At 41.5% G+C, this 14283-nt stretch overlaps 1 protein-coding gene across 7 annotated transcripts in view; it reads right to left on the bottom strand.

The window, feature by feature from the left end:
* The window catches only part of cacna1ha (calcium channel, voltage-dependent, T type, alpha 1H subunit a), a 158886-nt gene that overhangs the window by 46538 nt on the left and 98065 nt on the right, over positions 1 to 14283 (bottom strand). For 6 of the 7 annotated variants that reach the window (XM_074655233.1, XM_074655235.1, XM_074655238.1 and 3 more), the window contains exons 8-12: positions 9850 to 9942; positions 8344 to 8582; positions 6592 to 7118; positions 1569 to 1768; positions 555 to 749 (exon numbers count right to left, since the gene is read on the bottom strand). In XM_074655233.1, coding sequence (XP_074511334.1) covers positions 555 to 749; positions 1569 to 1768; positions 6592 to 7118; positions 8344 to 8582; positions 9850 to 9942 — 1254 coding nt within the window. The remainder of the gene's footprint in view (positions 1 to 554; positions 750 to 1568; positions 1769 to 6591; positions 7119 to 8343; positions 8583 to 9849; positions 9943 to 14283) is intronic. The other variant, XM_074655237.1, reaches the window with a different exon arrangement.

Below are 14283 nucleotides of genomic sequence, written 5' to 3'. Positions count from 1 at the left end.
ACACACACACACACACACACACATCCCCCGGAGAGGGAATTAGAGGAGAGGGAGGCAAGGAGAGTCGGAGAAGGGAGAGGAGGCAACAGACCGTGTGCATGCACAAGAATCTTCTCTTTGGGTTTGTAGCCATTTTGCCGAACTGCTGGGAAACTAAAAGGTTGTGAGCGTGTGTGTGCATATATCATATACGTGGGGGTAAAAACTCTGTAGATGAATGTGTCTGCACAACCACACAAATTTGAGAGTGTGTGACAGCGGAGCGAGGGGAAGAGGGGAGTCCTATTATTAAGCCGATACTTCCCAGATGTTGGCCACACAGGGTAAACTAAAAACATAATCCTGGAGTGTGTGTGTGAGAAAGAGCGAGTGAGTGGGTACTGCTCCTCCACTCCTCCCTCCTCCCATTATACTCACATTTCCTCTCAGACAGACAAATGCCAGTTTCACATACACAAATGCCAACAGTTCTCATCAAACTACTTGTTTCTCTCTGAAGGTCAGCAGTTTTGAACCAATGATCTGAACTGTTCACACATCTCAAGAGTTCTTACCTGCTGGTGGTACTCTATCCCCATGCTGAGAGTGTTGACGAGGATAGCGATCATGATCCCTCGGTTGAAGTATTTACTTTCCACGATCCTCTTCAGTTTTTCCCTGAAGCCTACCCAGGCCCGAACCACTCCGTTTTTGTTCTCCCCGGCCCCTCGCCGCCTGCCACGACCTCGCACGCCTCTCAGATCCCCGCCCTAGAGCAGAGACGGGGGGGAGTCATTTAAAGTGAGGAACCAAAGGTAACTGTGTTAAGTGTCAAGACTATCAAATGCAAATTATTTAAATTAGGGCTGTCGAAGAAAACGCCATTATAAAAATGCGTTCACGCAAAATTGTTTAAACACATTATGTAATCCATCTTCCGGAGGTTGTAGAGGCTCAGTTTTAAAGCTAGATACTATACTGGTATCATATGAAACTAGAAAACCTCAGTAATCCATTGGTACTGACCATGTCATGCTAGTTTGTCGCGAAGGAGGCTAAATAACACTCAAAAGTTATGCTAAATTTTGGCGAGGAAAACCTGTCATGGTCATTTTCAAAGGGGTCCGTCGACCTCTATCCTCAAGATATGTGAATGAAAATGGGTCTCTATGGGTACCCACGAGTCTCCCCTTTACGGACATGCCCACCATATTTTTTATGCTAAATGCAGTACCTAGTACCGTCATTGTTTTGTGTTGTTAATTGATTTCCATTAATAAATATACACATACATTTGCATAAAGAGGCATATTTGTCCACTCCTATGTTGATAATAGTATTATATACTTGACAAATCTAACTTTAATGTACATTTGGAACAGATAAAAAATGTGCGATTCATTTGCGATTAATCGCGATTAACTATGGACACTCATGACATTAATCACACTTCAATATTTGAATCGAATGACAGCCCTACTTTAAATATAATATATTGCCTTGTTTTTAACACTGTCATCACCCACTGTCATCACCACCGTCATTAATGCCAAATCACCACTTCCACAACCTCCGTCCTCGCTGTTTACCATCATCATTAGTGCACCCCCGTGCAGTCTGACCTGGGGGAAGTCGTGCAGTCCGTCAGCCTCTCCCCTGCCTCCCTCCAGGTCTCCCAGTTCCAGCTCCAAGGTCTCCAGACTGCGGGCACACAGGGGGCAGCTGAGCAGCTCCAGGAGCAGAGGGCTGGGCACCACGCCTGCCAGCTGGTACAGCAGCCTCTGGCGACCTGCAGGGGGAGACGGGTGGAGACGGTCAGACATTGCAAAAGGGGGTTCTCTTAGCTGTCCTCATGTGCTTCCTGTTGTCTCTTTAGCTTTACTGAGAATGTCAAACATGTTAGAAGTTAACTTTTTTTAACTTTTTGTGAGGAACTGAATGCAAAAGTTGCTTTGTGATGAAAGTCAATTCACGCTTCATCCAAGCCAGTAGTGCACATTTTGAAGTTCTATTTTTTGGGTGGCGATTGATTCATATTTCTACAGTTATTAGATTAATATTGTATCACAATATTACATCCAAGATTATGTTTGCATCCTTACTACAAAACTGTCCTTTACTGCATTATACTGTATTTGATTGATGCTCAATCCTACTGTCTTTTTAGGAAAACATGAACTGTAAATAATGTGAATTAAAGGACCAGTGTGAAAAATTTCGGGGGATTTATCGGCAGAAATGTAATAAAATATTTATAACTATGTTTTCATTAATGTACAATCACATAAAACTAATAATCGTTGTGTTTTCTTTAGCTTAGAATGAGCCCTTCACATCTACATAGGGAGCGGGTCCTCTTCATGGAGTTCGTCGTGTTGCACCTTTATGCTTCTACAGTAGCCCAGAATGGACAAACCAAACACTCTAGAGAGAGGCTTTGGCGTTTTTATGTTACGTGAAGCCCACCGTAGAGTCTATGGCACGCTTGGAGAGGGAGGAGAGAGCAGAGGGGTATTCAGATAATTGCAATCTGCAATCACCGCGAGATGCCACTAAATCATTCACACTGGTTCTTTTACTGAAAAAGTCCTCCTTCAAGATGCAGTAAGTATGTAGCCTGAGAGGGCAAAAAAATACACAAAGCACTCCCTGCTGCCCGTTGAGCTCGTTGCTGTGTGGATAATGTTGTGCTGGATAATTGAAGTTGACCCAAATGAGTGTATCCATGTTTTTACCAACTTCTCTCATTTCAATTATGGAGGCTGGACAGTCAGAACACAATATTCAGAGAGACTTTAGCAAAAAAAATCAACCTGAAACGATGGAAATCACACACTTGGGTATACGTACTTAGTTTAGATTTGTATCCATCAGCTTATTTCTCCCATAATGTAGTTTTATATCAACTGGGTAAAGCACTTGTGTTGTGTTTTTTAGTGTTTTGTGTTTTAGAGAGACAGAACTGTATAGAGAGACAAAGGCAGTGAGACATTATGGTAGGGCTGCCCCCTTTTAGTCGATTAGTCGACTAATCAGACGTTTTGGTCTTAGTCGACGAAGATTTCTTTGTTTGATTAGTCGGTTTTTAAGCTTTTATTCATGCTGAATCACTTATTTCCGAGAAACCTCTGAGCACATCTCTGGTAAACACAAGATTTAATGTGGTGCTTCTGTGTGATTCTCTGTGGAGAAACTCGGTTTTACAGATCTGTCGATTTAAATCAACTAATTGATTAATTGTATAGAGTGTTTGTCGACTAAGAATTTATTTGGTCGAGGACAACCCTACATTATGGTATAATGATAAAGCTGTAAGACTATATTATAAGTGAGATGTTGTATGCAGTGCTGAAGGGATGTCCTGTCTCAGTAGAGAGCCAAAACAAGCTGGTTTCCTCAGTGGGCGCTGCAAACTCGCCCTCGCCCACAGTCCTGTCCTGTACGAGCTCCTGGCTGACTCCCCTCACCCTCTGTTCTCTGACTACATCCTGTTAAAACCAGTCTGAAGGACCTACGACGCCTCTAAACATGACTTCTGGAAACACCAGCTCTTCATAAAGCAGCTTAAACAGAACACTATGTTGTTAACAACGCTATCTAATACCTCGAGCTATATAGAAGGCTTGTGAGAGTTGTTATCGGATTTCATTGTCTTATATAATCTCTTGAATATCGCTGCTATAAATGAATAGCCATGTCTATTTATCATTGTTTTGACTCCAACTCTTGACAGATTGTTTATTATTCTCACAAATTCCTTTAGCAAATACCTTCCAGGGACAAATTCTCTGGTTCAAATTCATCCCGAAACCCCACATCACCTTATATTACATTAGATTAGATTACATTAAAAGTAAAATTAGATTTGAGCGCTCCAGAACAAGAACAGTATAAAGGGGCTATTCAACCCAAAACAGCTTTCAAAACTCTAATCCCATTACATCGCGAGGTTTAGCAGAGATTTAATCATCTGACAAAGCAAACATTTAGAAACTACACATCCAGAAATGTCCAGTGACAGTGACTGGAGACTCTTAATTCATTTGGATTTTAGCTTTCAGCAAACCGTTAAATCACCGTCCATTTAAAGCCAGTTTAAGATGTGCGTTCTTCAGCACACATTAGTAGTGTTACTCTCACTCTCCAAAGGAGTCGTATCGACTGCGTGCAGATTAGAGGTGCATTGACTGTTTAACACACTAGTGGTGGTTTTAAACCTTTTTCAGCACTCTTCCTCATCACTGTCTTTTCCGTATTTATCGCGTGTCACGCGGTAACTCTTCGCTACGGCAAGGAACTAATTTACGTGTGCTTAATTATGTTTGGAGTGTTGGCAGCCAGCAGTGTGTAAATGTGTGTGAATGTTTACAGTATGTGTGTGTGCTTGTTAGCAGTCTTCCTTCATTAAGACAGAACAGACAAGTCTTTCATACGTCTGCTGCTTTTTGTTTTCCTATGTATTCTCCTCTCTGTCCTTTTCTCTCTCTGCCCTTCCAGCTAACCCTCCTTTTTTCTCCCTCCTCTCTTTTCTCTTTATTTATCTCATTTATTTCTCTCTACATGTCCTCCCCTCCTCGCCTTTCCTTCTAAATCTTTCACACTTTATACCTCTCTTCTTAACTCCATCGATTTCTTCTTTCAACTTCAACATTTTCAACAAAACAGCATTGAACACAATACCTGTGTTTTTCCTTTACGACACTTCACACTGCCTACTTCTCCTGGTTCTTGCCACTCCCCACACACCGTTTGCTGATTCCCTCAATCCTCCCCTTTATCCACCTCTCTGCACTGATGACTGTGGCACTTGAGACATGGATTTCCTGTCAGGACTCTCTAAAGTGCTGCTTGAGACACATGCTGTGCACAGCAGATGTAGCCAGAGGCTACCTCCGGTCAAACTTGGGGAGAGGACAGAGAAGTATCTGCTAAAAGAGAGGGCAAGAAGTGAGGAGGAAAACAGTGCAATGTCAAAGTGTAATGGAGCCCGAGGGAAATCCAGAGCATCAAGTAAAGATTGAGAAGGAGAATTAAAGGACAGAAAAAATTGAAGTATAAATAAAATAAAATAAATATGAAAATGATTGTTCCATCAAGAAGAGCAACAGGTTTATTAAGCCTCAGAAAAACGAGGTAGGCGTATTTGGTAGGTTGTTATGTGACTCAGGTTATTATACTGAGTCAAGGTGGTTGCTGCTTCCTGAAGCTGACTAAGGCTCCACTCGGTAACCTAAATTGTGATTTTCTGGCTCAGGAAAATGTCAAGCCTCTGAGACCCACGAGATGCCAGCGATCCCGACCGACTTTACTGTCTTTCAGAGGCTGTAGCAGGCTCAGTTAGTTTTAGAGCTCCAAATGTAGGCAAAATTTTTGCGGTGAAAGACCGGCATGGCAAGATATGTGAATGTAAATGTGTTCTATGGGTACCCTCGAGTCTCCCCTTTACAGAGATGACCACTTTATGATAATCACATGCAGCTTTGGGAAAAAAACATGCAGTATATTGAATGTGGTACAAATGTTTTATTTTTTGCCTATTCTAAAATGCTGTTTTGAATATTTCTGCATACTGGGGTCCCTAAACAATCTTGAATTGCATACATTGGGTATCACTGGAAAGCTGAGACTCCTGTGGATCTAATGAGCCCAACTGTATTCATATGTGATGATGTTAGTCCCCAAAGTAGCCATTTCATTGTATTGAAACTTGACCTCACTGTATAAAATGACCTGTGGTGACCTCTAGGATAATCACAGCCTCATGAAACTTTACAACCACAAACTAGAGACCTAGAGCATTCCGAGGATGGATGGCTTTCCTAGGTAGATTGACAATAAGGGGGGTTTCTGAGCAGTTTACAGAACAGAAGTGCTCGCCATCCAATCGCCGAACAATGCAATTCTTGCAGAAAAATATAAAAAGTCAAACGTTTTTGATTCCAAATCGCAGCATGGCTTTTTCTATGGTGTTCCTCAAGGTCTTGATGTCTTAATGAGGTATTTTAAAAAATCAAGTGAACATGGGAATCATATCGGAGACAGCAAAGGATTTAAAGTGTACTCATTCCAATTACAGGGCCTCGAAAGAGTCCCGTATTGTTATTTTTCGTCACTACCTCCCCGAGTCGGGAGTGGGTAATTTGCGCGCCTGCTGCCTTCCTTGGATGTGGTAGCCGTTTCTCAGGCTCCCTCTCCGGAATCATATACTTCAGTCATAATGTTCTAAGCCCTTATACTCTCTCACAATTGATTCAATAAATGTATTCATTAATTTCTGATTTATGACTAGAAGAACTTGTCACATAGTGGTGAACTGCATCTTAAATTAATCTTCTGGTTCCCAGCTTTCAGATGATGTACACCACTTCTATGTGACATCTACTGCTGACCTGCTATCTCCCCCTAAAGACCCCCTGTACCCCCCTAAAAAAGACAAAAATTGGTCTATACAGGTCAAAGAAGGTAACCAGTAAACCCAAACTTAGACTTAGGAAAAGTCCCTTAAGAAACCCACAGGTGATGTAACAGATTCTACTTCCATGTTTGGTTGCAGTCTACATCATGGCCTGTAAAAATTGTGTGTGTCTGGTGTGTGTGTGTGTGTCCTCTTACTGTGCTGTCCCATGAGCTGGTAGAGCTTGTTCAGCGTCTCTGCGTGTTCAGACGCCGAGTGGTTTGCTGGGTGATGCTCGGGACTGTGGCCACACTGCTGGGAGTGGGGGGGCGGCGTCTTACTGCTGTAGCTGCACACGAACGACGGCAGTATGGTCGGATAGTTCATCCCCCCGTTCAGTCGCCCCAGCAACGCCCCCATGCCCTGGGCGACCACGGACGAGTCGCCGCCGCTATTTCCGTTTGTACTCCCTCTCCGGACAGGAAGCGACTTCATCTCCAGCTCCTCCCCTCCGTCTCCGTCCGTGTGCTCGGCTGTCGCCACGCTGGTGGCGTGCTGCCCCCCGTTGCTGAGGCGACAGTGCTGGTGCTGATGATGCTGCAGGAGGTTGTGGATCGGTCTCAGCCACAGCGCGCTACCCGGGCCCAAGCCTCCGCAGCCCCTGCTGGAGCCGTGGCCGTGTCCGTTGCCCCCGCCGTTACTGCCTCCGCCACCGCCGTTAGGATTCACCTTTTTACGCCTTTTACTGGTCAAAAGACAGGAGACATTAATAATAATAATAAATAACTGAACATGGATAGAGAAAGTATCATTAACAGGTTTATAGAAAGTCATTCTCCGTGTGTGTGTTTGTATCTGAACGCATCTCTAGGGACGTGGCTCTCAACAATTTCCGGCGCTATGCATAATGGAATTCTGTGAGGTGCAAAATTACCAAAGCTCATGGACACAATTATTAAATGCTCGTAACAAAACACATTTTAGGTGCCCCAAATGACTCATAGAGTGTTGCAAATAGACACAGGAGGACCAGCAACGACTATGAACCGCTGGGGAAAGCTGTGATTAATTTAACCTGGGGGAAAAGTGTGATTAGAATTTCAATGAAGGGATTTTTTCCCCTGATATTTTTGACAGTCATCCCTGTAATATCACAGTAAATTTACATGCATGCACGAGTCCAGCACAGGTTCTTAACGTTTATTGTCTTAGGCACTGACGGGGTTGGTTGTATGACACATTAATCCCCCCCTGGATGATTACTGAACACTTACCTTTAATCTTTTCAAATAATTTAACCCAGTTGTGCCCAAAGACTATATTTAGTATGATAATGAAAAATGCCACAACATTTGTTTTGATTGCTCAAAAATCTTGATATTTGGTAAGGACATACTTTGAGCAAGTATCTAACAATACAGTAACACGTTTGACATTTTTAGATCATACAAAAAATCTCACTTTTATTATTAGTCAAAGTTCCGAATTTTTGAAAAATTTGGAAATACGCTAAAAGTGTGTTTATTAAATGTTTTCAATTCCATATGAAATATTTTTTACACTGCATATGTGTGCATATCTTTGATATTCAACTTGTTATGACTTCATAGATACCAAATACTTCATTGTGCTCCTTGTAGTTTCTGAGATACAGACATTTTCTTAACATTTTTCCTGAAATATAATGGAGTCTAAAGCATTGACAGTAGTCCATGTGCCCAAATCCTAGATATAGTATGATAAGAAAAACTCACTTTTCAGCCAAACGGTTTGACCGATTTTTGAAATGTTTTCACATTTATGCAGAGCCAAGCCCAGACAACACTTCCACCAAAGGAAATCAAAAATTTCAGTTGCGGACACAAATGGGTTAAAACTTTATGTCTGTCAAGTGACATCGCAGCATCCCTTTGTAATAAATCTGGATATTCCTGCACATAGAAAATAAACAATACCAGCCAATATCTAACCTGTGCCATCCAGAGTATATCCTCTGCAGTCTGCGTGTGAACTTGCGATAAAGGTGGCTGATGTAGCGTAGCATCTCCTCGTAGCACGAGCCCGGCTCGCTGTAGCTGGCGAGCGTGGAGTCGTTGGACATGTAGCGAGCGCGCTGCTCCCTCATCAGGGCGTTCTCCCTTTGCTTTGTCTCGGAGAACTGGGTGGCGATGACCACGAGGCACAAGTTGATCATGAAGAAAGAGCCCACCTGGTCGGGGAGGTAGAGGATGATAATGATATAGGAGCAGTTGTGTTAACGTTCATCCCACAAAGCTACTGAAAAAAGTGCTGTTATATACAGTATGTGTGAAACATTTCCTCTTGCTGTTAAACTACTCCATCAATATTTTATTTCACTGTTGACTGCATCCTTCCTCAAAGTGTTGAAAGTGTAATAAAACACTGTGTCAACAAGAAGCCAGATTAGAGCTTATGTATTATTCAGATCCAGAAATTTGGCCGGATCTGAGATGATAAAACTGCCTTTGTTTTTTATCATTGCTTAAAAGTCTTGTAATTTAAATCACGCTCTGATGACAGGAAGTTAGAAATAACTATCATGTCTTTAAAGTAATGTCTTTTTAACAGGCCATTACTGTATGTTACTAAAAAATTAGATGAGCACTTTCTCGATTATTTTTTGTTTAATTATTTTCTCTGACATTTTCATTTATCTTAATTTCTGTCTCATCTATTTTCTATATGAATGACTTTTGTTTTTCTTTCAGCCCTTCTTCTCTCACACACATTTTTTCCCTCCCTCTCTCTCTCTGAATGAATAATAAGCACTTTTACATCAAACGACAGGCAGGCAGCGAGCTCATACAGCACTGTAAAATACGGCTAAAGCTGAGATCTTTGAAAACCCCGACAACAGCGCGATAAAGTGAAATTAAACACGATAAGAAGTCTGCCAGGTTCAACAGAGGGGAGTTGTGCTCCCAGCAGAGTCTGGTGCTTTTGCTTTAGAAAGGTTATTTTGAGTTTTTCCAAAGCAGGACTGAAATACAAGTACACAAAAATATCTTTCGGCAGCAACACGTTATACATACGCATGTTTTTTTGAGCTGCAGACGGTGCGGAGCTGCATAAAGAGGAGCAGGATTAAAGAAATGTGCATTTCAGATAGTGCCGAGTGGCTTTGTCGCAAAATAGTAGATTTAAATATATAATGGCGTACAGATCCTGTGGCTCTACAGATGGCTGATCACTCCACAAAAGTTATTTTAGAAAACTATAGCAAGTCAGGATTACACAGTGGGGCTCATTAAATCTTGGAGTGGTTTTTGCTTTGGTTCAGTTTCAATCAAGACCCATGTTGGTCCATGTGGCTCGATCTGGACCAGATATTTGGGACCCAATCAAAAGTGTCGCTTTTAATTAATTTCGCTGCTATTTCGGGTCCTAGTAACACATTCAAATATCAGAAAAAGGTTGTTAACTAAAAACAGAAATAGATACGAGGAGATACTTACGATAATGAGCAGTATAAAATATATAAAATTGTAGAAGGAGTGAGCGTCCATGACATAGTACATGATATCTACCCATCCTTCCAGTGTGATGACCTGGAAGTGGGGACAAAAAAAAGACACAGAGACAGACACACATTGTTTTATAATGAACACGGAAAGTAGAAAAACATTCCTTCACATTGCTTTTTCTTCAAAAACATATGACAAACACACCCCCCCACGCATACATACACACACACACACAGACGCTCAGAGTACACAGCAGTCAGATGCAGTGCATTTCCAATTCTGTTTTAATGGCTATTCCTCAGAAGAAAGCCTGTGGTGTCCCTACAACCTCTTATGTGTGTGTGTGTGTGTGTGTGTGTGTGTGCCAAGGGACTGACGCAGCTCTCTCATGTAGCCGCTATGCTAATGAGCAGTTGAGGTGCTGAGACCTGAAAGCGGCGACTCAGCTCAGCCAAGCCGATAATACACTCACACCTCAACGTTTACACCTCAGCAGCTAGCATCACACATTACAGAACGAAGTGCTAGAGCACACGCAACAACGGGGATGAGCCAACGTACACTCGACAAATGTCCAAACACATAATGCCAACAGGGACGTGCGTGCATACCAGTGTATTCTAAAGAATCATACACAAAGCTGTCATAAACAGACACCATACGATGCATATTATACACACAGCCGTAGACCCAGAGGCGACTAATCCGCTCTCTGCTTGAGTGCTCTCCTTGCAGCAGATTAACAAAAGAGCAGAGGATTCCCATTCCTGAGCTAAAATACACCTGTAAAATGTAATCACTGTGTATTGTTGTATTCTATAGAGACACAAACATCTGACCAAACATATATTTAGTCAACCGAACTAATAATCTGGTAGTTAAAGGGGACATATCGTGCTCATTTCCAGGTTTATACTTGTATTTTGGGTTTCTATTGGAACATGTTTACATGTTCAAAAAGCATATTATTTTCCTCATACTGTGTGTCTGAATATACCTGTATAGAATGGTGCAGGGATGACACATTTTTTGTAGGGCAACCAGGAAGTTAGCATCACCCTGGGTTCACTCGACAAAAACCCAATGGGATTCTTTCCATTTGGTTTTGGATTATTACAGAAAATCAGCTCTGTGGCAAACAAACATTTATGATGCTTACATGTTTTGTTCAGCAAGATAATCTCCACAAATGAACACCACTTCTATGATTTTTAAAGTGTGAATGCAACCGCCAGAAGTAAAAAGCTAACGTTAGACTATAAACTAACTACACCACGGTCGCATGAAATTGAGTATACACAACGAGGCTGTAAAGGCGGACAAGTTGGCATGATGATGGTTTGTAGTGTCATTTAGCCACTTGTTAGCAACCGTTTTTTTTAAGACACATAAAGGCTTCAAAATTCACAAAACAGGATAGTTACTGATGTATTTTTATATCGTAGAACAAAATGTTAAAATCTCTCAAGCTTGTTTTAACCACAGACCTTATTTCTGGCATTTAATTAAAACCCCATTAAAAAAACCCATTGACTTCCAGACGAGGGAACCGGAAGTGCTAAAATGCTAACTCATTTGCGGGTTTTAGGACTCAGTCCTGTAGCACTCTATTCACCCTCTGTCTGAAACGCCCCGTTTTAGCGCGTGTCTCTTTAAGACCCCCCTCCCAAAAAAAACCCAGTCTGCTCTGATTGGCTTGCAAGAAAAATATGCTGCACCTTTGCAAAGGTATTTCTCAAGCTGTGGGCGATATATTGTAATGAGCCTGCATGTGACATATAGGAAGGGGAGCCAAATCTGAATGGCTTGTTGAATCACATGTTTTCTGATCTAGACAGCCCACAAAAAACTGACTGAGTTGTCTTATTTCACATTTTGAACACCAAAATGTATGTTCTCAAGCACTGAAACAGTGAGTTTTACATAATATGTCCCCTTTAACATAACGAGTGGAAAGCAAGAAAACCAAACAACCATCTATCAAGTCTAGCCAAGCCATGTAAAACCAATTTGACCGTAACAGAGTGTCCCTCATTCATCAAGAATTGGACATCAGCAATAAAAGTACATCTTCCATTATCAACATGGAAGAAAGGACCATCAACTCTCTAGCAACATGTTACTATAAATCTTCCTCTTTGTGTCAAGCCATGTTGCAAAAGTCCATGATATACATCGCAGGAAAGAGAAGATTCTCAGCTAACGTTAGTTTGATTTAAGAGAGGAGCCGAGCGTGATAACCTTAACAAATCACACACACTGACCTCCCCGGTCATCCAAATCCTCCGCTCCCCCTGACACACCGTGAAGATCAGAGATAGCTACCAAAGCATCGAGTCCTGTAATTCATGCTGATGACATACAATGGGAGCAGAGAGCACGTTCTCAGCTGATGGACTTAACCAATACACTGTTCTTGGACTCTACAGTCTGGCCGAACAAATGTGTGTGTGTCTACAGTAATGTGTGTACCCGGTCAATAGTCATTAACCTGTAGGTTGATAGAAACATTGGCCTGATAACCCTACGTTGCTTTCGCTCTCCTCATCATCCTTTCTACCTCATCTCCACTCCACCTCTTATTTCCCACTTTTTTCTCCTTACAGTGTTGACAGAGGTCAGTCCATTACCCGGTTCTTACACCATGGGTCAGGTCTGTGTTTGATTGACATCCTCCTATAAAATCGATTGTTATCAACACACACTAAAGTGGGGCCTAATCCAGCCACAGGCTTGGTTGTGATGGGTAATATCCAACGTGACTTGTTAACAGCTTGTTGTTCTCTGCTGGAGTCCCAGGGTAACCCTGAATTAACTCAATTTGGAACCATGGGCTGAAATGTTTTCAAAAGCGTACGCTGAGAAATGTATAATTCATGTTCTATATATTTACAGACACTGAGGGAATAAGGCTGTAGACTGGGATAACAAGCCAAGCAACTCATTTAGTATCCAATAGAGCCTTCTCTCCTTTATTTCACCATACTTTCTATCTTTCTCTCGCTGTGTCGGTATCTCAATCACTCTTATTTTTCTGGCTCATTATCGCTCAATTTTACCCAGTGTTTTTATCCTTATTTCCATCCACTTGTCAAAAATAGTCTGTATTATTAATTTAAATCTTTTCTTTATTGACAAATAATAACATCTAATTTAAATGTTTTTCCAGTCTTTTCTCAAATTGTAGAGGAATTTCCCACTTAATGTTGTATGCGTTATAATTTACATGCAATTTTTTGCTAATTTTACACATTTTAAACACACATGCCATAAGAGCCAAGATCCTTCTTGTCATGTTACACCACTACATCCGAGCGTGCAGGTAGCAGCACCTCCTGACTGCAGAGATAGATCAGTATGTGGCGGCTACTGCGTCCAACTTTTCCAATCATCATTTGCATCTACCACTTAAACACTTACTTCAGATTGTGAAATACACACACACACATCAAATACCTGTCTCAAAAAACTAATCTCAGCTCAACTAAGACTCAAAGTGATGCTACTAATCCATCACAAAAGAAAAAAGAAAATCAAAAAAATTCAATCTTTAAAGCCTCGAACTGTGAGCTGAGACCCCACACACTCTGGAAAGTTGTGAGTACTTACCAAGGATTAGTATGTCTGTCTGCGTCTGTCTGTGTGTGTTTGTGTGTGTTTGTGTGTGTCCTCAGTATTTGTGCTGTTTTGAGGTAATTTGAAGGTAAGACTCTCTCTGAGAAAGTCATGTTGTGCGAGTCAAAGTCTATTAGACACCGAGACAGATCTATCAGCGGTTCCTGGACAGATCTATTACAGGGGAATTCATATCACAACAGCACAGACAGCGTTGGCACAAAGCCTGTGATAAGGAAAAGCCTGTCACGGTCTCCCTGGGGAGCTGGAATCAGCAAGAGGGAAAAAAGACATTTTCACAACCAGCGTGTGGAGGGGAAATGGTTTTCGGGTCATGATGCATGCCCTCTGATGGACTGAGCAGAGGAATGTCTAAAAGGGTGACTTTTGTTTGTTTGTTTTTGACTGATGGCTGGTTTTGTGCGTGCAAAAGAATAGCACTTGCCATCACTGTCTTGTTGTTAAAACCTTCAATTCACAGCAGTTAATTCATGCAGAAGGAACTCATCTTGCTTCCCACTGGGCTTAAAGTCCAATGAAGTGTCCACGAACCATGAAAACTCTTAACCGCAAGCTCACAATCTAGTCAGCTATATTTTGTTCTGCTAAAAACAGGAGTCACAAACTATACTTTTTATTAGAGTTGACTTGTTTTGCACAACTTTATGCATGAATGTAACCAAATGTATTTTGTTGCTGTTTTATTCATTAGCTGTGTTTATTTTCTCCTTTATTTCCTTGTCTTGTGAAATCTCTAAGCCAAATCACACATGCTATTAGTCTGTTAATGATAATGTTTGTGTATACTCT

The sequence above is a fragment of the Sebastes fasciatus genome, chromosome 13 (assembly GCF_043250625.1).
Source record: "Sebastes fasciatus isolate fSebFas1 chromosome 13, fSebFas1.pri, whole genome shotgun sequence".
Taxonomy (NCBI): Eukaryota; Metazoa; Chordata; class Actinopteri; order Perciformes; family Sebastidae; genus Sebastes; species Sebastes fasciatus.
This window is presented reverse-complemented; position numbering and strand designations above follow the sequence as displayed.